The sequence below is a fragment of the Benincasa hispida genome, chromosome 11, assembly GCF_009727055.1.
Source record: "Benincasa hispida cultivar B227 chromosome 11, ASM972705v1, whole genome shotgun sequence".
Classification (NCBI taxonomy): domain Eukaryota; kingdom Viridiplantae; phylum Streptophyta; class Magnoliopsida; order Cucurbitales; family Cucurbitaceae; genus Benincasa; species Benincasa hispida.
In genome coordinates, this window is record NC_052359.1 from 57,103,884 (window position 1) to 57,127,432 (window position 23,549).

At 27.3% G+C, this 23,549-nt stretch overlaps 1 protein-coding gene and 1 long non-coding RNA gene across 2 annotated transcripts; one reads left to right on the top strand and one right to left on the bottom strand.

The window, feature by feature from the left end:
• Positions 1-293: 293 nt before the first annotated feature.
• LOC120091954 lies at positions 294-2,296 on the bottom strand. The gene is made up of 4 exons (XR_005485869.1): positions 1,934-2,296; positions 1,636-1,695; positions 774-832; positions 294-534 (listed from the first exon to the last, which is right to left on the bottom strand). It is a non-coding gene; the product is annotated as an uncharacterized LOC120091954 (long non-coding RNA).
• Positions 2,297-19,137: 16,841 nt separating this feature from the next.
• Positions 19,138-22,754, top strand: LOC120091464 (homeobox-leucine zipper protein ATHB-22-like). Its single transcript, XM_039049497.1, has 3 exons — positions 19,138-19,415; positions 19,890-20,239; positions 22,070-22,754. Exons 1-3 carry the CDS (start codon positions 19,319-19,321, stop codon positions 22,352-22,354), a joined length of 732 nt encoding a protein of 243 aa, XP_038905425.1. The 5' UTR covers positions 19,138-19,318; the 3' UTR covers positions 22,355-22,754.
• The last annotated feature ends 795 nt before the right edge of the window (positions 22,755-23,549 follow it).

Here is a 23,549-nt window from a genome sequence, read left to right on the forward strand (position 1 = left end):
AAGAAAAAGTTTATAGAGTCCAAAATAGAAAATTTGTTAGTGATAAAACTAAAATAAGTACTAAACAAAAAATGAAAATTGTTGAGTTCATTTTCAACTTCCGACAGGTCAATCAAGTTATGGAAGCACTTCAAAGAGTCAAGGATGATCTTAACACCAAACGAATAGTGATTCAATAAATGTGACAAAAGAATCCAATTTATGCATAATATAAATAGAAATCAACTCAGGATAATTGCAAAATATTTGTAACTAACGGCTTAGCTACAAATCAAATGGTTAAACAAGTATGTTAAAAATTTTACTTTGTCTGGAAACAAAAGAAAGAAAGTTGGAACTTCCATATGAACAAATACAATGATGGCCTATATACGGTTGACAAGAAACAAAAAAGGAATAGAGAAAAAAAAACTTAACAGTTGAATCACAAAAGACAGGGACAACAATACAAGAACAAAAGATGACAAAAAATAAAAATATAAAAACATATATCGTAGGGCTCCTTGGATATGAAACTTGATGGATTTAAAGGTCCTGAAAATTAGAGAAAAATAGAGAATAAGATATGAAATGGACAAAAATGAGAGACAAATAAGAAGTAAATTAGATACAAGTGGTGATGAAAATTGAGAAGAAGAATGATATGAGAAGATACCTAATTTCAGACGATGGCAAATGATGAAGAATGAGATGCTTGTTAATGAATCAATGTATTGATTGCAATAAATACATGTATAGTAAAATATAGTGACTGAAAAGCCTAAAGATTTTACCTGCATTACCCAAACGACCTATGTAGACCACGAGCCCAATCTTCACTTATTCAATTCACCTTCCAACAACAAGAGAACGGAGAAGAAACTTCAAAACAAATAAATCTAATTAAAGAAACATACAAAAGCAATAAAGTTTTCCAACAAAGAACTACATATATCAAATCAACTAAACCTCATACGGTTAATTGAATATAGAAACCCCTTTTAGAAGTTGAGATGAAAGATTGAGCAATGAAACAAGTGAAAAAAATGAATTAAAAAGGTGGAAGGAGATGGGTTATTTGGTGTATGTACCAAGAAATCGATTTAGAAAGTTATGGGAAAATGCGAATCCAAATAAGAGGAAAGCAGTGAAATCGCATATTCAAAATTGAGAGAAGACAAGAAACAGATGCTCGAAAAATGCTCGACAACCAAAAATCTTCAATGGCCGGCAACTGAAAGCTGTAAATTAGAGAGAATAAGATACGGTTGACAAGAAACAAAAAAGGAACAGAGAAAAAAACTCAATAATTGAATCACAAAAGACAAGGACAAAAATACAAGAACAAAATATGACAAAATATAAAAACATATATCATGGGGCTCATTGGATATGAAATTTGATGGATTTAAAGGTTCTGAAAATTAGAGAAAAACAGAGAACGAGATATGAAATGGACAAAAATGAGAGAAAAATAAGAAGTAAATTAGATACAAATGGTGATGAAAATTGAGAAGAAGAATGATATGAGAAGATACCTAATTTCAGACGATGGCAAATGATGAAGAAGGAGATACTTGTTAATGAATCAATGTGTTGATTGCAATAAATACATATACAGTAAAATATAGTGACTGAAAAGCCTAAACATTTTACCTGCATTACCCGAACGACCTATGTAGACGACGAGCCCATATCTTCACTTATTCAATTCACCTTCCAACAACAAGAGAACAGAGAAGAAACTTCAAAACAAATAAATCTGATTAAAAAAACACACAAAACCAATAAAGTTTCCCAACAAAGAACTACACATATTAAATCAACTAAACCTCATATGGTTAATTGAATATAGAAACCCCTTTTAGAAGTTGAGATGAAAGATTGAGCAACGAAATAAGTGAAAAGAATGAATTAAAAAGGTGGAAGGAGATGAGTTATTTAGTGTGTGTACCAAAAAATCGATTTAGAAAGTTGTGGGAAAATGTGAATCCGAATAAGAGGAAAGCAGTGGAATCACATATTCAAATTTGAGAGAAGACAAGAAACAGATGCTCGAAAAATGCTTGACAACCAAAAATCTTCAATGCCCGACAAGTGAAAGCTGTGAATGAGAGAGAATAAAATACTAAGAAGAAGAAGACGATGTTGTGAATGAAGAAGACAATGCTAGGTTAGTTGTGGGTTTGTGGGTGTTGTTCGAAGGAAGAAGAAGATGAAAGTAAGATGGAGAGAAAATGAAGGGTTTGTGGGTGTTGTTCAATGAAGAGGCCTTGTGAAATATACAAACTGGGGAGAAAAAAAATGCACAATGACCTAATTAAGCACGCCCAAATTTTCACTTGCTCGCTTTTTTCCTATTCTTTCAATAGCAGTTTTTAAGAAATGTAACATTGTGATGTTATTAAAAAGCCTATTTGTTGTACTATATGTTAACTAAGGTAGTTCCCGTAAGCAAGATTGAGCTTTATAATAAGCTTGCTGGGATGAGGTTCAAGTGATCATGAATGTGATTGAGTCTTCCCCGTGTTAGGTCGGAGGAGGAGATGGTTGTGGGTGTCCAGCCCACTTGTTGCACAAGCAAGACTTTATTTTAAACTTGTGTTTGTGAGCCCAATTGAGATTAGTTTTTTAGGTTGACTCATCTTGAAAGCCCTAGCTTTTCTTTTATGTGATATGAGGATGACCTAATAGAAAGGAAAGTGAAAAAGAAGCAGAAAAACAGAGAGAAACACAACAGTTCGATTTTTCAGTAGTAGTTTTTACAAAATTGTCAATTTATGGAGGTTGAACCGTTGGATTGTGCTGACATTTGGTCAGGCTGTTCGGCACACATAGGATCTCATTTTGAACAGTTGGATCTTTATTTGGAGCTTTGGTTTGTCCTAATTGCTACCTAATAGAACCTGTAAAATTAGGTGATTTTCATTCTTTTTATCTTTCAAGTGTTCATCTTTTATATATGAAAGTATTGGTGGGTAGTGAACCTTTGTATGACTAGTTTGATTTTTTTCCCTCAGTTTTATCATAATTAGAGAAGTTGACAAGAGTGGACTCCTCACAAGTCCCGTGGTTTTTACTCTTCACAACGAAGAAGTTTTCCACATATAATTCGTGTGTACTCTTTGCTTTTAGATTTCTAGAATTTTGTGGTTTATTGTTGTCCATTGTTTAGTTGATTGCTTGGAGATTATTTCGTAAGTTATTTATAATGTTTTTGAAGAACAATTAATTGGTTGATTGTTTTGAAGCAAATCCTAGTAGGTTGCTGTTATTTTGTTTTGGTACTATCATAAGATATATATATATAATCTCGATTCATTTAATAGGATATAATGTTATAAATGTAAAGAAGAAATTCAAATATTCAATCTATATGAGAGGTTACTATATTTATTTTTAACTAGTTGAGCTTTACTTGTATTGATCGTCATGAAATGTTAAAACTTTGTAATAGTTATGCAATATTAAATTAATATAGTTTAGGACATTACATCACTTAAAGAGATATGCTCATGTTAACATATGTGAGTGTGCATTATTTGGTGGTGATCTGAGCTAGACTAAGTGAGTAAGGCATGCTTTATTCACTAACAGGCCATATCTCTCACTTCGTATGATTGAATTAAAAAATGCATAATTTTCCTTTAGAATTTCAAATTCAAAATCCACTAAAAAAATTTAAAATTAATCAAAATTTCATTTTTTAAATTATAGAATAATCTAAAAAAATTGCCAAACCAATATTTGATGAATGTAACTCTTCTATGAATAGGATCTTTTGTATACATAAACAATATATATTTGACATTTTTTATGAGAATTTACTCACTATAATCATAGTCATAGTCTATATTAAAATCAATAAAAAAAAAAAAAAAAAAAAGTCTAAAGCTATATTTACGTAAAGTTAATATAAGATCAATTGGTACAAGACATTTCAAGTAAATTTCAAAAGTAAAAAAAAGAATTCACTTTAAAAAACAACTCAAAATAAACAAAAGAAATACCAAAGTAGAAAGGAAGGTTCGTGGTTCATAAAACCCGAGACGAAAAAAGAAAAATGGAAATTGAAGGGGGGGTTGCGTGTAAATGTAAAGAATAGGGGGTTGGGATATAAATTTCACCAACCCAGCATTTTATGGAGGACCAGGCAGCGTCTCAAATGTAATATTATGTGTATTGATTTTTTGCCAATGTGAATCTTTAGCTTTTAATATTGGTTTTTAAAGTTTGTAGGCATTAGGCACGGCTATGTCTGCAGCCCCTCCTCTCTATTTCTTTTTAATTTTTCAACCTCTATCTCTCTCTAAATATATATATTTTCCATTGTTTTCATTCAAACATATTATAATACATACCCCCTATATTGGTAATTGGTAGTTGGCTTTATAATATATGCTTTTAACATGTTCACACACACTCTATATATATCTATCTCTCTCTCTCTCTATATATATCTTTTAACTCATCCCATCCTTCCTTTCCATATGAATTTGATTGAACTTGAAATTATGGTAATTTCGTTGTTTCTATTATCGATATAAGAGGTGAATTAATATTTTTATTGTATTATAAAAGAATTAATGAAACATATAAAATAAGCAACAAAATGTCACTAGGGTAAGTATAGTATAAATAATAGGCATGTTAATTTGTTTAAAAATCATGAAATGTATTGAAATCAAAACTCAAAGTTTGAAATAGATGTAATTAAAACTTTTGAAAATTAATATCAAAATTCTAGAACTAAGATTATAATTTAAATAATTGCTTGTGTGGACTTGATTATTAAACAATTGAACAAAGACTCAATGATAGAAACAATCTGTTTTTTAACAAATAAAATAAAAGTATATAAGTTAAAATGGAATACAAATGTGTTATCCATCCATCGAGGGTATTATGATTCGAATTTCTAACTTTTGTTGCATAAAAAAAAAAAGAATATTTAAAAATATAGGTTTTCAAAATAAAAATAATATAAAGGACATGAATTAAAATAAGATTTTTGTATAGAGTTAGATAAAAAAAAATTAAAAAAAACATAACTATTATTTATTGTTCTTACAATATTTGAGAAATTAAGGAAAGAAATTGAGCATGGTGATTATCATCAAGAAAGTTGATGATTTGATCCCAACCCTCAATTTTTTGTTTTCAAATTTTGTTATAATTTAATAGGGCAATCTATCCATTGGTGTCAAGTACTTATGTATAATTAACAAATTAATAATTCAGATACATAAATAAGGTGATATACATAAATTTTACATCACCTTGCTTAGATTTTAAACAATAGTAAAGTTATTTTCTCTCTAAAAAAAAACAATAGAAAGTTAAAAACACATTCAACATTCCTAAAAGAAAAAAGAAAAAAGAAAAAAAATTATAGATTATTATAAATATTGCAAATTTAGGAGTAGGAAAATTGTGATATAAAAAGGGGACTAGACTTCCTCCCATAATCAATGCATATAAAACCTAGTAACTTACGTATTATTTGATAATCACGTATATAAATTTTATTTAGTAACACTTTGATTTTGATTTTTTTAAAAAAAAAATTATGCTCATTTTCTTACCATTTTATCTTTACCGTGGTTTTCATCTTCTTAATTAAACTTCAAAAACAAAAATACATTATTAAGAATTATTTTTTTAGTTTTTAAAATTTGGTTTGATATTTTTAAACACCTCTAAAATGTAAATAACAAAATAAAGAAATAAATAGGTGGGAGCAATGTATTTATAAGCTTTAATAACTCAACCACAAATAATTTAAAAACCAGATGATTATCAAACAGGACAACTATATTCTTTACAAGTTTACATTGGCAAACCTTAAATGTAAGAAAAAGGAAAGCTTAAATGTAGTTGTTCATAAATTTATGTAGCATAATTTTTTTCTTTTTTACAACATGTGAAGTATTGGAGTAGGAAGATCGAACTTTTGACTTCTGAATTGATGGTCTGTTGTTGATAAATTTATGTAGCACATCTTTGTTAAGTTAGCAATAACTAGTTATATATTAGTTGAGAAATTAAGCCTTAAGTATTTTTAAAAAGGAAAATTCTTATAAATGGAAGAATTTTGAAAATGTTTACACTTTATAACAAAAAGTTATAAAATTGTTTGTACTTTTGGAACTTTTTATTATAAAGGGTAAATATTTTTAATATTTTTTTATATTTAAAAAAACCCTGATTTTTTTCTTTCTAAATTTTTAGTTTTTTATGTAAATTCTCGTGTTACATGTTTTTTTGGTTAAAAATCACTTTTAATCTCTAAACTTTCATAAAAGTAACAATTTAGTCTCTAAACTTTGGTTTGTAACGATTTAGGCATTGAATTTTCAATTTTGTAATAATTTAGCCTCTGAACTTACTATGTAACAATTTAGTCCTTATACTTTAAGATTTGTTACAATTTAGTCCCTATTGTAGAAATTAGTATTAATATTTAATGAGATTTCTTGCATAAATAAACCAATAAATTAATTAGATACTTGATATTTTTATGAAATACAAAGTCTACATAAAAAATAATAAAATTTGACATCTAATTTCGATCAATTTTGTTTGTAATAGTGACTAAAATTGTAATGAATTTAAAAGTACATGGATTAAATTGTACAATTTTATTTATACAAGGATTAAATTGTTACAATATTAAAGTTCAGAGATTAAATTGTTACAAAATTGACAGTACATGGACTAAATCGTTACAAACCAAAGTTTAGAGACTGAATCGTTACTTTCCTAAAGATTTAGAGACCAAAATGTGATTTTTAATTTTTTTTTTTTTTTTTTACTTTTTTTTGGTTGATTTTGAGAATTTAAGAGAGAGAAAAGAAATAATAATAATAATTGAAATAGGAGACAAAAACAAAACAAAGACAAGGTTTATTTTTCCTTCCTATTTTTATTTTTACATTTAATTTTGTAATTAGATTGTATTGCTCCTCTGTATCCTCGGCAGCTCGAGTTGTAATGTACGGTTGGGTAGTTGCCATGTCCCGTCTCTATTGTACTTTTTTTTTCCCCGAAATTATTATTTGTTTCTTTTATATACATATTCTACTCCAAATTTATTTTATAAAACTTTTATTTAATAATTTCTCCCAAAAAAAAAATATTTATTTAATTTCATTTTTTCCCGACAAGGACTCAAAAATACGCTGTACTTATGCCATCATAAATACATACAATATTTGTTCCGTTGTAACTGTCTGTAAGATGCTTTATTAATGTAATATTAATTCTAATAAATTATTTGTCCAAAAATGAAATGAAATGAAATTCCTTTATCTCTTTTTCTTATTTTAATGATAAATTTATAACAATGTAAAATCAGTTCATATATTTGTGTATTTGATCTATTTTAGGTAATTTTAAAAGTTTATTTCTTATCCAGAAAAAAATTGGAATGTTTTGTTCTTCAAAGTCATTAACATACGACAAATTATATATTTAATTAAATAAAGTACACATAATTAGATAATAACTGATATGTATGGTCTTTTTTGAAGTTCAAATTCTCTTTTCTTATTTGTTGTACTCAAAAAAAAAAAAAAAAAGAGATATTACTTAACTTGTCTATTTATCTTTTTAAAATTTCAAATATATTTGAAAGCTTAAGTTAATGGTTTTGATAACCAAATTAAGACCATAGTTTTAAAATACTATTTTTCTGGTTATAATTTTCTTTTGCTCTTATATATATATAACAAGGTGGAAGATGTGGTAGTGATGCATGGATGATACGTATTATCTTTAAATGGTATAAGAGCCCAACATCATTAGTAGAGTGTATTAGTTCAATTAATATAACATTAAAGATTTATTATCCTTCATCTTAATATTATTCTAAGTATCCTTTGTGATAATAATCAAGCTTTTGCTAATTAATTCTATTGAATAGCACTTTGGTAAACTATGTTCTTGATCGTGGAATCATAAGATCATTAGTAAATTTGGTTTTTCAATGAGAAGTTTAGCATCTTGATTATTCGTCACAATAGATAATTCAAAACTGAAAAAGATTTTAAGCTTTAAATTTTTTATGTCTAATATATATATATATATAGCTGGAATCTTGTTTAGGTCCTTTTAATTGTAAACTTATTTTTCGTTTTTGGCCCTTGTTTTTGTTGAGTAAAGGAATATTTATTTTCATCATTTTTAATTTTTTATCTTGTGTTTAATAAAAATCTAATATGGTACCACATCAACTTTTAAGCTGAATGAATCGAACGTTTTATTCAAATTTAAAAATAAGGATTTTATTTGAGACAAAAATAAAGAAAATACGGGACGTGAGAAAGGATTGGATTTTATAGAATTTTTCCGGATATTTTAGTGTAAGTCTTTTCAAAGTGTTATGCTATTAAATTGGTATAAAAATAGGCGAAAATACCATTAAAAAAAATTATATCTTAATCATTTTTTTAAAACTTAAGTATGAACCTTAAAATATTTTAACTTTTAATTATATTTTTTTAACGTTTAAGTGATTTTTCCTTTTTCAAAAGATATTATAAACTATTTTCTAACATTATAATATTTTCAAAGCAAAAAAAGTTCAATTATGAACATTTCATTCGCTTTTGTATCTATTTTGTTTAGATTTAATTGGTGTTTTTTTTTTTATCTTTGTACCTTAATATTTATTTTGTTTTACTTTCTAAAATTTTCATATGTTTTATTTTAGGCGATATAGTTTTTGTTTTCATTTTTTAGATGATATAAATATAGTTTAACTAACATAAAATTTATAATATATTTTATAATATTGATATCAAAGTTAGAGATCCGAATTTTTCACTCTAAAAAAGAATTTCATGCATTACTCATATTGCTTGATTTTATCCAAAAGGGAAACCAAACCTTGCAAAAGCGCCCAAATCGAAGGAAAAAAAAAAAGAAAACTCGATTTTCAACACAAAATTGCAATATATCCTATTTCTATTTGCCAAATCCATAATCATATTTTGATCTCTCCTTAATTTCAACTTTTTTAAAAAAAAAAGAAATACAATTTACTAGAGATAAAAAAAATGAGTAGATACATCTAGATATTTGATCAATTAAGTTGACATATCTATAACATACTCATCGTACCCCAGATCCAAAAGTGCTCTCCTTTCGACTTTTAAAAACTCTAAAATCATAACATATTTTAACTTATAAACACTACTTTCACTTATGAATTATATTGCTTTCCTAATTGAAGCCAAATTTCTTTTTGAAAATAAGATTTTTTTCTTTTCTTATTTTTTTTTTTTAAAAAAATATCCCTAGCTTTTATAATTGATTAAGAATTCAAACGACGATGAAAGAAACAGTAAATCATGGGAATTTAAGCAAACAACATAAAACGAAAAACGAAAAAATTATCAAACAGATTTTCCAAATCATTATCTAAGAAACCCACATGCTATTTTTTTCCCCCCCCCCCAATTGAGAGCATATTTGGCCTTTACATTCCCCTCTATTTCTAACCCAATTCAAACCCTAATATGAGAGAGAGAGAGATTTGGAGAGCTGATATGAATTGATGAAAGTGGGTTGGATTGTTGAAGAAAAGTACATAAATGGGCAACTCCATTATTAAGTTATTGCCCACTTCAACACCCACATACACACACCAAAATCTCTCTCTTTTCAAAAATATATATATTGAGTGTAGTAAATAGCAGACTCAGCTTTGAATGAAAATTCAAAACTCTCACCTGAACACTCTATTTCTACCCAAACAGTGAATCCAACAACAAATTCAACTATTTTTTTTTTTGCTTATGGCTGTTGCTATCACATCCCTCCTTCCAACCTCACTATTTATGTAAAATCCAACTCTTTATTTATTTCACCCATTTACTTCAATTTTACCCCTTTTCTTAAGAATTTATTTCCTTTTTTCTTTTCTTTTCTTTTCTTTTTTTTTTTTTGTTATCAATTAGTCTCAATGTATATTTTATGAAACTAAATATACTTGAAAATAAAACTAAAAGAAACATATAGAAAATAACAAAAATAACTACACATACACCCAAAACCTATGTAATTTTCCTTTTTTTTTTTTTAATATATGATGTACTATATCATTTATTGGTTGAATTATGAAATTTATTTCATATGGACTCGTTTGGTAACCATTTAGACCCCGTTTTGTAATTTTTTTTTTTTAAATTTCTGAAAAATAAATATTTAAACTTTATTTTCACCTCTAATTTTTTATGTTATGTGGTCATCATTCTATCAATGTTTTCAAAAACCAAACTAGGTTTTGAATTTTTTTTTTTTTAAATAGTTTTTAAAATTTTGTTTATTTTTAGATTTTGACTAAAAATTTAATGTTTCAAACCATGGTAAGAAATTTGGGAGAAAACAAGCATAAATTTTAAAAAATAGAAAACTAAAAACAAAATGGTTAGTCTTGTTTGGTAACCATTTTATTTTATTTTTTATTTTTTTTTATTTTTGAAAATTAAGCCTACAGACACTTAAATTTCTTCATTTATTATCTATTTTTCACTGATAAATTAAAAAACTAAGCCAAAATTTGAGAATTAAAAAAAATAGCTTTCAAAAGTTATTTTGTTTTTAGAATTTGACTAAGAATTCAACCATTGTACTTAAAATGATGCAAAAGAAATGTAGATAAACTAGACTTAATTTTCTAAACCAAATACCAAAAATCAAAAGGTTACCAGACGAAGCCTTAGTTGTTTAATATTTTTTAAAATTAAGTCTATTTTCTCTCATTTCATATAAATTTTCATTTTTCTTAAATATTAAAGTTGAATTCTTAGCAAAATTTCAAAAACATATATTTCAAAACTTGATTCGGTTTTTAAAGACACTAGTTGGAAGCATATAACAAAGAAAAAAAATTTAGACGTGAAAAGAGTTTTAATAGACTTAATTTTTAAAAAATAAAAACAAAAAAACAGATAGTTACCAAACGATACTTAAACTTTAGATTTTGTGTCCAATATGTCTCTAAAAAAATTTAAAATATTTTAAAACTAATTGATCTATTAGCTATAAATTTAAATTTTTTGTTCAAGAGAATTTTTAATTTTCAATTTTGTACTAATCAATTCATCAATTCATAAATTTAAAAGAAAAACAGATGAAAGTTTAAGGACTAAATTTATACTTTTAAAGATGAAGGATCAAAAGATATAAATTTGAGATGTGGTAATTTAATCTAATTTATATCGATTAATTAGTTCTTGTTTTGAATTCTAAATTAAATATTTAAAATTAGATATTATATATTCATCTACGTACGTACGTGATACATTTGATTTTAAATGCAATCGTTTCTCCTACGATATGTAGTTATGAGAGTTTCTCCATTGAATTCGAATTAATTTTTGTCCATAGAACTTGAGATAAAATTTTGCCACTTTTTCCTTTTACTCTTAACCAGTGGTGAAAATATTCGTGAAAATATTCGTGGATATGTCAAATATATCTGTCAATATATTCATAAATTGAATGGTTCGATATCAACATTAAATATTGATCGGAGCGGATTTCGTCCCCAAATCTGGACCAAATAACTTAACCATATCCACCACAACAAACTACTAGTCTTAGTGGCAAGACCTGATCGAACATAGGAAGCTCTAGAATTTCTTAATGAAAGTGTTTTCAGCTTGAGGGTAATCGAAGGGGGTTTTAAAAATTATTTTGTAGCAAAAGAAATTAATTAAAAGCATAAAATAAAAGTAAAGTGACGAAATTCAATTTGAGAAAGCCTAGCTTGTGTTATCACGGAATTCTCCTATCAATACATTCGATCATAGAATTCTCATTACTAGTATCAAACAATTGTTTATACCTAACCAAATTAATTAGACAGCCAATTAATTCGACGTAATCAACTAATTAGCCCAATTTAAATCGATGAACGACATACAAATTCAAGTTGGCCTAATTGCATTAAAACCTAGGGTAAAGTTAGGTTGAATATCTAACCGAAACAACCTTAATTAAATATTCAGTTGATTCGATTCTAGGTTGGTTAGAACAATTCTCATCAAAATGATTTGCAAGCTAACCTGACCCATTACTTCTAATTGATTAACACAAGATTAAATGTCACATCAAATGTCAATCAAAAGCGATAATTACAAAATTTCCAATTGTCCAATAATATAATCACAAACATTCAAAAACAAAAATATTTGAAAACTCACAAATACATCAAATAGAAAGAAAAATCCTAAAACCCAAGCTAGAAACATTACTTTAGCCCATAATCTTCATAATAATCGCAAGGAATCGTTTTGATACATCCTACTGACCAAAAAGAGAAGAGAAGAGAAGAGAAGTCGTGCGGAAATCGGCTGGTTGGCAGAATAATGACCTAATCCAACAAGAATTCAATTTATACTAAGATCGCAACATGACGACTCTAATAGGAGCGTAATTATGCTCTAATTGGAGCGTAAGTCTCAAGCGTAAGGCGAGCATTATTACTCTAAGGCGATTTGGTAGGTATGCGCATTTCTGTGTGTTTTCCGTCAATTTACGTAGCGTAGCTATGTTATGGATAGTGTAATTACGTTACATGAAATGTGAAGCTATTGCCTATAGCGTAACACTAGCATAATTACTCTGCGATGGTTATCAACATTTTGTCTTCAAGTGTAGCTTTACGCTGTGTGGAGGATTGTTACGCTTGTTTCAGGAGCATTTTTGGCAATTTTCCTCATTTGAATCCCAAATGCTCAAATTAACTCCAAATTGCTTCAAATTAACCTCGAATGACACCAAATGCTCGATTCTACCTCTTGAGTTCTCAATACCTGCAAAATAACATAATAAACACATAAAATCCTAGAACAATCCTGACTTAAGCAGCGCTAGATAGCACATTTTCGATGTTATCAAATATCTATATACATCTCCAACATTTTTTATTATAGATGCTCATAAAACATAAAATATGTCATCTATTTAGTCCAATATGAATATGACTACGAATAACAATATTCATAACTTAGTTTTAGAGTAAAAATAACTTAATTATTAATCTAAATAAATTTTACAAATTTCATGACTTACAAAAATATATGTCGATATCGACATTGACATCGATATTTTAATCCTTTCTCTAAATTATGCTTTTATGCTTAATTTACCTTTTCTAAGGCTTAATTTACTTTATTTTATTATTTTCCTTTTTCAGTAAATTGAGATCAGCACCATGTATGAAGCATAGAAGAAAAACCTTATGTCATAAATCATTTAGGAAATTGATATTTGTCAATAATACAAATGAAGCATTATTATTAGAAACCAAACCCAATTTAGAATTTTATTTATTTATCTTATATCTAAGTGACATGCTAATTAGGACATTACCCAATTTAAAAAGTTATTGAGTTCAACACCTAATAAAGTGAAGGCTTCAACTCCTAATTAAAGAAAATTGGGCTAATTAAGGGAGGTTTTAAATCAAATAGCTACTCATATTATTAATTTATATTTGGAATAGAATTTTATTTGTCTCCCATTTATATTGCAATTTTCTCCTTCTTCTAGACTCTTAATTCTATCACATTAATGCCCTTTTACTTGTTTTTTTTTTTAAAAAAAATATGATTAAATAATTATTTTTTTAAAACATACAATGGAATGGAAATAGTTTATATATATATATATATTATATATATAATTAATAATATATATATATATATACATCAAATTGAATTGTGGAGGATTCAAATCCTAAATAGATATCTTAAATAACCATAAACAAGGAGTAGTAAATAAATAAATGAAAACAAGAAATAAGAAAGTTGGCCAAATGAGTCCTTGATTTATCAACTAATATTAACTTTTTTTTTTTCTTAAAAAAAAAAAAAATAGATCTCATGGCCCAACCTTGAGAGGATTTTAAAATTTCCTCTATTATTATAAAACTAAACATGCTAAGTTACCAAATCAATTTGTGACTATAGTCTTAAAAGGGTGATTTAGTATGATATAGGTTTCAAAGATTTGAATTTCAAGTCAAGTTTAGGGTAAGAAAATAAAAAAACTAATATAAATGGAGGGGAAAAAGTCAAAGAGATTTGCTCATTATGGTCCCTAATCCCCTTAAGAGGATTTTTTTCAAAAGAAGTAAACTAATTAATCCTTTTGTTTGAAACAATCTATAAAATATGACGTATCTTAATTTATGAGTTTCATTATTTGAGAATAAAATATATCAAATTTTGATTAAAAAAAAAAAAAGAAAGAAAAAAAAAATTCTCAATTAGAAAAAAATATAATAAAAAGGGTAGAGTATGTTTTATTTTTAAATTTATTAAATTTTTTTTAAGGGTCAAATAAAAATTTATTGTTAAAACTAAAAAAAAATATCTTTTTGGTCTCTAGGCAAAACCTAGTTTCCATTTGTTTACGCATTTAGTTCTTAAGTTTTGAGTTTAGTTTCAAATTATTTGTTCATAAATTTCAAAATGTTATAATTATTACTCTAGATTTGTGTTATTTTTCAATTTGATTTTTAAATTCTGAAATTTGTAATTTAAGTTCAATTTTCAATAAATACTCACTTTTAGTTATTGACTTATTGATGTCTATTTATTAATTTAAAATAATTATGAAGTGAAATTTTAATTTTCGTTTTAGTTTCAAAATGTTACAATTATTACCCTGGATTTGAGTTCTTTTTCAATTTGGTCTCCAAGTTCTAAAATTTATAACTTAAGTTCAATTTTCAATAAATACTCACTTTTAGTTATTGACTTGTTGATGTCTATTTATTAATTTAAAATAATTATAAATCGAAATTTTAATTTTAGTTTTAATAGTGATGAAAATTAGTGAAATTTTAAATTTATTAATAGACATTAACTCTAGAGACAGAAAGTGAGTATTTCGTGAAAAATTGATGTTGTTTAAGCAAGATACTAAAGGATTAAAAGGGATTAGAAGATGCATCATGACATTTTAACTAGGTTAACATATTCATAATATCCTCATCATATCCTAAACCCAAACCCAAAAGTTAAAAGTGTAAATATTAAAACATAGTGAAAAATCAATGTTAAACGTATAAATATTGAAACCTAGGGTTCAAATTGAAATAAAATCAAATCTCAAGGAAAAATATGTAATGAGATTAGATCGAAACTAAACTCAAAATTTAAGAACTAAAGGTGTAATATTTTAAAATCTAACAACCAAATAAAAACTATACCTAAAACTTAGGAACCTACCCTTAAAACTAAATACAGATTCAATATGAGCATAATTCAACTAGCATCAACTTGTAATTAATTTCGAGGTTTGACGTCCGATCTCCTACTCCAAATATTGTCAATTTTTTTTAATAATAAAAAAAAAGAGATACAAAGTAAGAAATTGCTCTTATATGGGTTTTGTTATGTCAATTTTAAATTTTATTGACGTCATTAATTTTTATATTTCGAACAAAAATGGGAAACCAAATAATTAATAGAAATATTTAAATTAAAGTGTGTGTATATATATATTTGAAATTGAACCGAAATGGACAGTGAAGACACTATTAATTAATTGTGATTATGAATATAAACAATAAATCTCAATTGCAACTTTATATAATACGACATGCAAGCAAAAATCTTAGGGAGGCTACGTGTTTGAATCTTACCCTTAATCATCTTTCCTTTTCATTTTTGTGGGGCCCCATGTATTAATTGCACAAAAAAAAAAAAACTACACAAATTCATCATTCTTTTAATTTGTTTTTAGAAATTGAATGCAAATTAATAAAATTTGAGATAAATTATTTGTTCATGTAATTAATTCAATGGATTTAATCTGTCAAATCTCATATATATTATACAATATACATCTCTTTCATTAAAATTTTATTGCTTTCGAAGTATTACCCAAGAAATATTTAGTACATCTCAGATGTACATTTCACCCGATTATAATTTGTCATGTAATAAATTTTATTTTTTTCTTTTTCTAAATATTTTAATATTTTTTATATCAATGATGAAAAGGGATGTACAAAGATGGGTGCATCTTGAGATGTATCCCAAGTATTACCTTAATTTTTTAGGTACAAGTTCTTTTCTGCTTTTATTTTTTATTTTTTACATAATACACATAGTAATTGAGGGATCAAATTGACACATCTATAATACTTTCATCATGAGAAGCAAAAAACGAATTTTTTACTTTGAAATTGATAGTATATATTTTATATTAGTTGAGCTATAAGTTATTATTATTATTATTATTATTATTATTATTATTTTACAATAAATCTAGAAAACAAAAGCTTAGAAAATAACAGGAGAATCTACGTTATGCATCTAGTGGATGATAAAAACTAATGGAAAAATAAATTTGTGCAACAAAACCAGGGATATAAATTATATTTTTGTCTGAAATTTTAAAGGATTTCAACTTTTAGGAACATCTTTCCTAATTTACACAAAAAAGAATTTGTAATTTATATTATTTTTAGAAGTGCTTAAATATAATAATAAGTTGTACTATATTAAAAAGTGATTCTATCCATTTTTTTAAAAGAACGATTTTATTATTTATAAATATGTTACATTCTTTCACATTTGGAAGATTTTTAGTTAATCATTTTAAAATCCTTTTTAGATAATTCCTTTCTCGAGTACTCGAGTTTCTTAAAAGAAAAATAGAGTTTAAATTAATTCAATTTTATAAGTATTTATTTTATTTGTTTAGATTAAAAAAAGATATTATTTTCAAATATGGAAAAATGATCAACTTATTTACAAATATAACAAAATATGATAGTATCATGGTCATGCTTGTCCAGGGCGTGTTGTCCATGGTCACATATCCAAACTAACCTCTTTTTATCATGCTTTCATGTTATGTATTTGATTAGCTAAACTGGTTTACTTTTCTTGTACTTTTCTTTGTAAGTGACCGCTTGCCACTTTGCATATGCAATGGTGAAGACCCCAAAAATGTTTATAATATACTATGTGGGGGTAGGACCAACCCATCATATCTTCATAATCGAAGTTGTAAGCTATTAAGCTGTTGTCGTCGCTTATTGTTTTGTAGCCTTATGACAAGCTTTCTTTTCTCAAACATGCTTTCAAACGTTTGCGAAGACCTTTTCCTCTAAACCTATTTTCTAAAACCATTTTCAATGGAGGTTGCAAGAAACACTAATTGTGCCACCAGCTATTTGGATTTAGATTGGTTGACTTGTTCAAGAGCGGGAACAAGCGTTACAAAATCGCTTCAAGACCCTTTCGAGAGTGTGATTGTGACAATAGACATTGATAGATATCTATATTTAAAGTTCATATCAATATCTATTATTAATACTGATAGACATCTATCACTGATAAACAATGAAATTTTACTATATTTAAAAAAAATCTACAATTTTATCATTTAAAATAATCATCCTTAAAAAAATCAAGCCACTTTAAATTATTAGTTTTAAAAAAAAGTGCAAATCTTCATTTGATTTAATTTTTGGTTCTCTTAAATAAAAGTATTCCAAACCCACTATTTGCCACATAAAACCCCACATCACTTTTGCATGATCAATCGTTGGATAAAGGGTGAACATTGCACTTAAAGTTTCATTAATAATTATGGTCCAACCATACAAAATTGGAGATAATAATTAGCTTAATTAAAACTTATGTCAGGTATAATAGAGATTACTTGGCTTAATTAATTGAGTTATATGTCACTATGATAAGATATAGCTTTGAACTCTAATAATATAGAAATACTCTTAATTATATAGTACATTATACATAATACACATTCCAATACTCTCTCTCATATTTTAGAAGAATGGAATATTGATTATATATGAGAGAGAAGTTGACAATTCCACATGATAATTAAGATCATGACAAAATGTGTATCCTATGATTATTAGAGAATAATCATATCATATATATATATATATATTTATATATATATATATATATATATATATATGTATTGTATATATATATATGGTTAAATGATATTCCCTTTAAACCTCAATAGTATAAAAAAAATATCACTATCAATCACTTTAAAAATTAAAAGTTGGGTCTTACATATTAAAAAAAAATTCTTTACAAAAAAAATATATCTAACAGATGTAGATTCAAAATTTTACTTACTCCTAATCACCACTCGTACAAATTGAGGTAATCTTTTGTAGCTCTTTCCCAAGCGTCCAATGGTATGAAAAATATTGATCACAACCATTTTTGATGACCTCCTCAAATATTTTCTCCAACGACAACTTTACACCATGCACTTAATTTGAAAGGCTAGAACAATAAAAAATATATAGTACTATATATATATATATATATAGTTCTTTTCATTTCTCTTGAAAACAAATAAAATGGTTTATCATTCTACATCCATTAACAACTTTATTTCAAAGGATTATTATGAGACAAACAATATCTCAAATCTTACACGATCATCAATCCATCGTAACAGTAAATTATTCGAAAAGACTGCCACAAAACATTGTTGATCGTTTTATACTGTAGAATATAAATGAGAATTAACACCATCATCAATCCATAGCCATTATATATATGCAACTTTGAGCTATCTTCTAGCTCCTCTTTGTACACTCTTTCGTGATAATACATCTTTTTTTAATAAGATACAACGAGAGGACTATGAATATATCAATCTAGTTAAGATATCCTAATACACCTACTAATAAATTACTTCTAATACGTATCTCATTCAAAACATCTTATGTACATACAAATTTCTAAACCAACATCCAACGGTTGTTAAAAAACAATCACATTGTGGTAGAAGTCTGAACGTTTCGTTGAGTAATCTTTCCACACGGTAACATTGATATTAAATAATTTTTCCCTTTTTTTTTCTCTCTCTCTTCCTTTATGTGTCTCCAAGTTGGTGAAGAGATAGACATGTTTGCGTATAAAAATTTTGTGCCAGCTTCATCACTAAGTACTAACATTTATGTCTCTACATATACTCTCTATATAAATACACTCTTTATTTTTCCCTTTTTTCTTATCTCTCTCTTTACAAAATAAATAATTTTTTTAAAAAAAATGATAAACAGTAGAAGTAAGGCATAGAAACACTTTTCAACTCTGCTGACTCTCACCCTCTTAGTTGTAGCCCTAGTTTTCAACTGCCCTAATTCTCTCTCTCCCTCTCTCTCTCTCTTTATTTGTAGTTTTTTCATTTCCCATTTTCTTCACTTTCATCTTTCCACAATTCCTTATTACTTCACATTTCTCTCTCAATATCTCTTTCTTTTTTTTTCCTTCTGATCGGAAAAAGTCACCGCCGGCCACCGGGAAATATGGAATGGGCCACCGGAAGTTTCAGACCCTTTGTTTCTCGAGCACCAGAATCTTCTTTTGGGTTTCTCTATAACTATAATCTTGAACAATTTCAGGGTAATATTTCCACATCATTTTAGGGTTCTTGAAACTTTTCTTTTTTGTTTACAAAATTGAAAAATAGTGATACCTAGATCGGAAAAATCGAATCTTTCTAGTAATTTAGGGCTTTTCATGGCGATTTTCTTAATGGAGTATTTTTTTTTTTTTTTTGACAAAAATATTTTCTGTCTAGTTTCTTATGTTTTTATGTTGTTTTCAACGAGAAAGTGTCATTAAAAACTCAGAAATTTGAAGATCCGAGACAAAGGTTGTTTGGTTTTTAACTGTCTTATGTTTTGGAACTTGAATCTCTTGTAGATCCATGCAGAATCGAGTGAAGAAGGAAGAATGGGGACAATTACCACTTAGATCGTCTAAGATTTTTAAAAAAATAAAATTTTAAAATTTTAAAGTAGAAAATTTGTATGTATATTTATATATATAGAAAGTTTGAAGGTAAAATTTCGTCTCCCGCTATGAAAATTTCAGGTGTAGGCGTAGATGTGAAGCATTCGACGATGGCGGGGGCGTCGGAGACAGTGCTGCAAGGGCTGGTTCCAGGGATGGATATGAACAGCTATGGGAATTTGGAGAAGAAGAAACGGCTGAGCAGCGAGCAGCTCGAGTCACTTGAACGGAGCTTCCAGGAGGAGATCAAGCTTGATCCCGACCGGAAGCAGAAGCTGTCAAAGGAACTCGGTCTGCAGCCTCGTCAGATCGCCGTTTGGTTTCAAAACCGTCGTGCAAGGTGGAAGGCGAAGCAGCTTGAGCATCTCTATGATACTCTCAAGCAGGAGTTTGATGCCATTTCTAGAGAGAAACACAAACTTCAAGAAGAGGTAAGAAAAAAAACTTTCTTTTGTTTAATTTTTTCTTGATCTATGAAATGTCTGAGATTTTTATGTTAGGGTTGGTGTTTTGAGGGTTAAGTTGTGGGGAAAAAAAAATCATTCTCTCTCTCTCTCTCTTTTTTTTTTTTTTCAAATCTTGTTAAGATCTCAATTAAGGTTTTTATTTAGTGGTTTAGGGTTTGTTGGGGAAAAATTATTGATTTGTGAATTGAGTGTTTGAGATGATTATTTAATGTTGATATTTTGAGGTTAAATTTTTTTGTAAAGAAAGTTATTGATTTTTTTTGTTCCAAATTAATAATCTTTCTTCAAGATCTCAAATTAAAGCTTTCATTAGTAAGCTAGGTTTTTTTCTTGAAGAAAATTATGGGGTCTTATAGAAATGTATTGGAAAGTAGTTTTCAGTGCTCACATTAGATAAATTAATTGCTTTTAAAGAAAAAATAATTGGGATAAGTACTTTTATTATTTATTTTTAAATATTAATTTGTGAACCCAAAGCTTTCATTAAGTAGACGAGGGTTTATTTAAGAAAATTATGAGCTCTTTGGAAATGTTTGGAAAAATAGCTTCTGTGCTTTTTATAACAAAAATATGTTTGGGAATGATTGACATTATGAAAGTTAATTTCTAGTAAATGTACTTTTTAATTATCAAATCTTTTAATATTAAAGTTTTAATTAATAGATTAGGGTTCATTAAGAAAATTTAAGTTATTTTTCAACATTTTTATTCAATATGAGCTTTGGGTTTTTTTTTTTTTTTTTACTTTAAAATGAATAACAACACAATCTATATATATATATATATAGACACATATATATATGATAATGGAGTAGTGATTATGAAACTAATACACAAGAAGAGTTTGCAATTTATTATTCATTTCAATTTTCAAATTTTATTATTATTGAATTATCTTTTCCCCTTAAATTATAGTTGCTTAGATATTTGAATGGCATATTTTTTTATCCTTCCACCTTTTTTCTAAGATTATTCATTTCAAACAGTTTATCATCAAAATTAGGGTTATTTGATAGATTAGAACTACTTGTTATGGCATCATTTCCTCTTGAGGTAAGAGCTTTAACTTGAAATTTAATTGAGTATCATCCTCTTAAACTCTTGATATATATGAATATCTTGTTGCTTTTGAAACAGAGAACTTTGGGGGTTGTTTTAAGAGTGTATGGAAATATTTTTATTTAGTTTTTGTTATAAAAACATTAAAACAGGAATAATGTTACGGTAAACCTCCTAATCTCTTTCAGCTAGTATCTTGACATATTAGAATAATGATTTTTACTTTTACAATCCACATAAAATGTATTAATTATCCTAAAATCAATTTTGAAAAGAAAAAAAAAAAAGATTAAACCCATTTTTTTTAGAACTAATGTCAAACAAACCCCTTAAATTAAATTAGGGTTTCATATCTTCGTATATGCCTACTGGTCCACAATCGTATCTTTTATAAAAAAAAAATCTTCATATAACATTGAAATTAAAAGAAAAAAAATTATTGATGGTGAAGAAGGGAATTTAGATCTTGATTTAAAAAAGGGAGGGAATTTAGAGAAAATAAAAATGTATGAACTCATCACAAACCCCATTTGATTGTTTTATCCAAAGAAGTAAAATTATCAATCTAATTTCAAGAGTTTAAACTAATAAGTTACGGTAAATTTAATTTATATAAAAATATTTAACACTACGCTCTTGTGGGCTTAAAGATTTATACAAATTTAAACATACTTGCATTAAAGAGATGGATGAGGATGAGAATTTAATCATATCAATAATTTAACACGGTTGCAGGTAATGAAGCTCAAAAGCATGCTGAGAGAGCTTCAAACTGCAAGGAACCAAGTGTCGACGGTGTATACCGACTTGTCGGGCGAGGAGACGGTGGAAAGCACCTCGGTTGGAGCTGGCTGCTCGAGCAAGCCGAGACCAGTAGCTGCTGCAGCAGCAGCGGTGGCGGCCGCAAACCACTACCCGACGCCACCGGAGCAGTGCAACTATGTGTTCAACACAGAGGATTACAACCCCATGTCTCCAACTTTCTGGGGCTCTCTCCCATCCTCTTATCATCCCCAGTAGACTTTGTTTGCTTTGGCACTTTTGCCCTTCTCTTTTTATCAAGTTTTAATGTCTCCCAACTTAGCTTCTTTTTTTTTTTTTTTTCCTCCTTTTTTTCAAGAAAAAGTTAAGATTGTGAAGTGAGAGTTTAAATTAGGGTTTTAGAGAATACTCTTTGAAATTTGACAGTTTCTAATATCATTAGTCTCTTTTCTGGAGTCTTGGGATCTGTTTGGACAGTTCAGATCATACCACCTCAAATCTGGTTTCTTATTTTATATATAAAAAGAGGAGAAATTTGAGAAATTTATGGGGGGGAAATTATTGAGAAAGAGTTGAGGTTATATGATCTGAACTTTCTGTGCTGATCTAAGAAGATCCCAGTTTAATAAAATTGAATTTATCTTTTGTGTTCCACTAATTAATTTGATGAAGATCCATATATGTGTGTTCATTGATTAGGTTTTCTATTTCTCTCATTTTCCAATGGTTGTTTGGATGAGCTTGTGTTGATGGCGATAACGATTTTGTTTTTAGTCTTTTTTAGTACAATAGAAACAAGGAAATCTAAACTGTTGACCTCTTAGTTACAAACACATATGTATGCTAGTGTTGGATTTTAGTCTTTTAATAGCAGAAATTAAGTTATAACTATATCTTAGATTGACCTAAACTTTTGAGTTTGTGCCAATTTTTTTTTCTTTTTCGAGAAATACACGATAGGTAGTGGGGTTAGCAGTCCTCGGTAATGAAGGTTAGTAGGTCGTTTATGCCAATAATTAAGTCCCTAAACTTTTTTTTAAAAAAAAGTCTAATAAAGTTCTTAACTACCTTCAATTTATGTGTAGCCCATAAACTATGAAATGTATCTAATAAATACATTTCTAAACTTTCACTTTTGTCTAATAAATCTAAAACTCATAAATTTGTGTCTAATAGGTTCTTTAGTTACCTTTTTTTTTATTTTTATTTTTCAAAATTCATGAAATTAAAAGTTTTGTATCAAAAGTCTTAAAAGAATTAATGTCTTATTAGATATCAAATTCAATTTTTATGTCAAAAGATCGGTTAATTTTTAAAAATATTTGTTATATTAGAGATTTATTGGGCACAAAACTAAGAGTTTTGAGACTCTATCAGATTTTATCTTTTTTTTTTTTTTTTTTTTTTTTTAAAAAAAAATACTTGGGGTCCTTACTCGAAAAGTATAGAAGAA

Bases quoted from the DNA above. Each gene is read 5' to 3' on its own strand.
- LOC120091464 (XM_039049497.1), top strand. From the start codon at position 19,319: ATGGAATGGGCCACCGGAAGTTTCAGACCCTTTGTTTCTCGAGCACCA. The intron at 19,416-19,889 runs GTAATATTTCCA...TGAAAATTTCAG, and splicing joins TAATCTTGAACAATTTCAGG to GTGTAGGCGTAGATGTGAAG. The intron at 20,240-22,069 runs GTAAGAAAAAAA...ACACGGTTGCAG, and splicing joins AACACAAACTTCAAGAAGAG to GTAATGAAGCTCAAAAGCAT.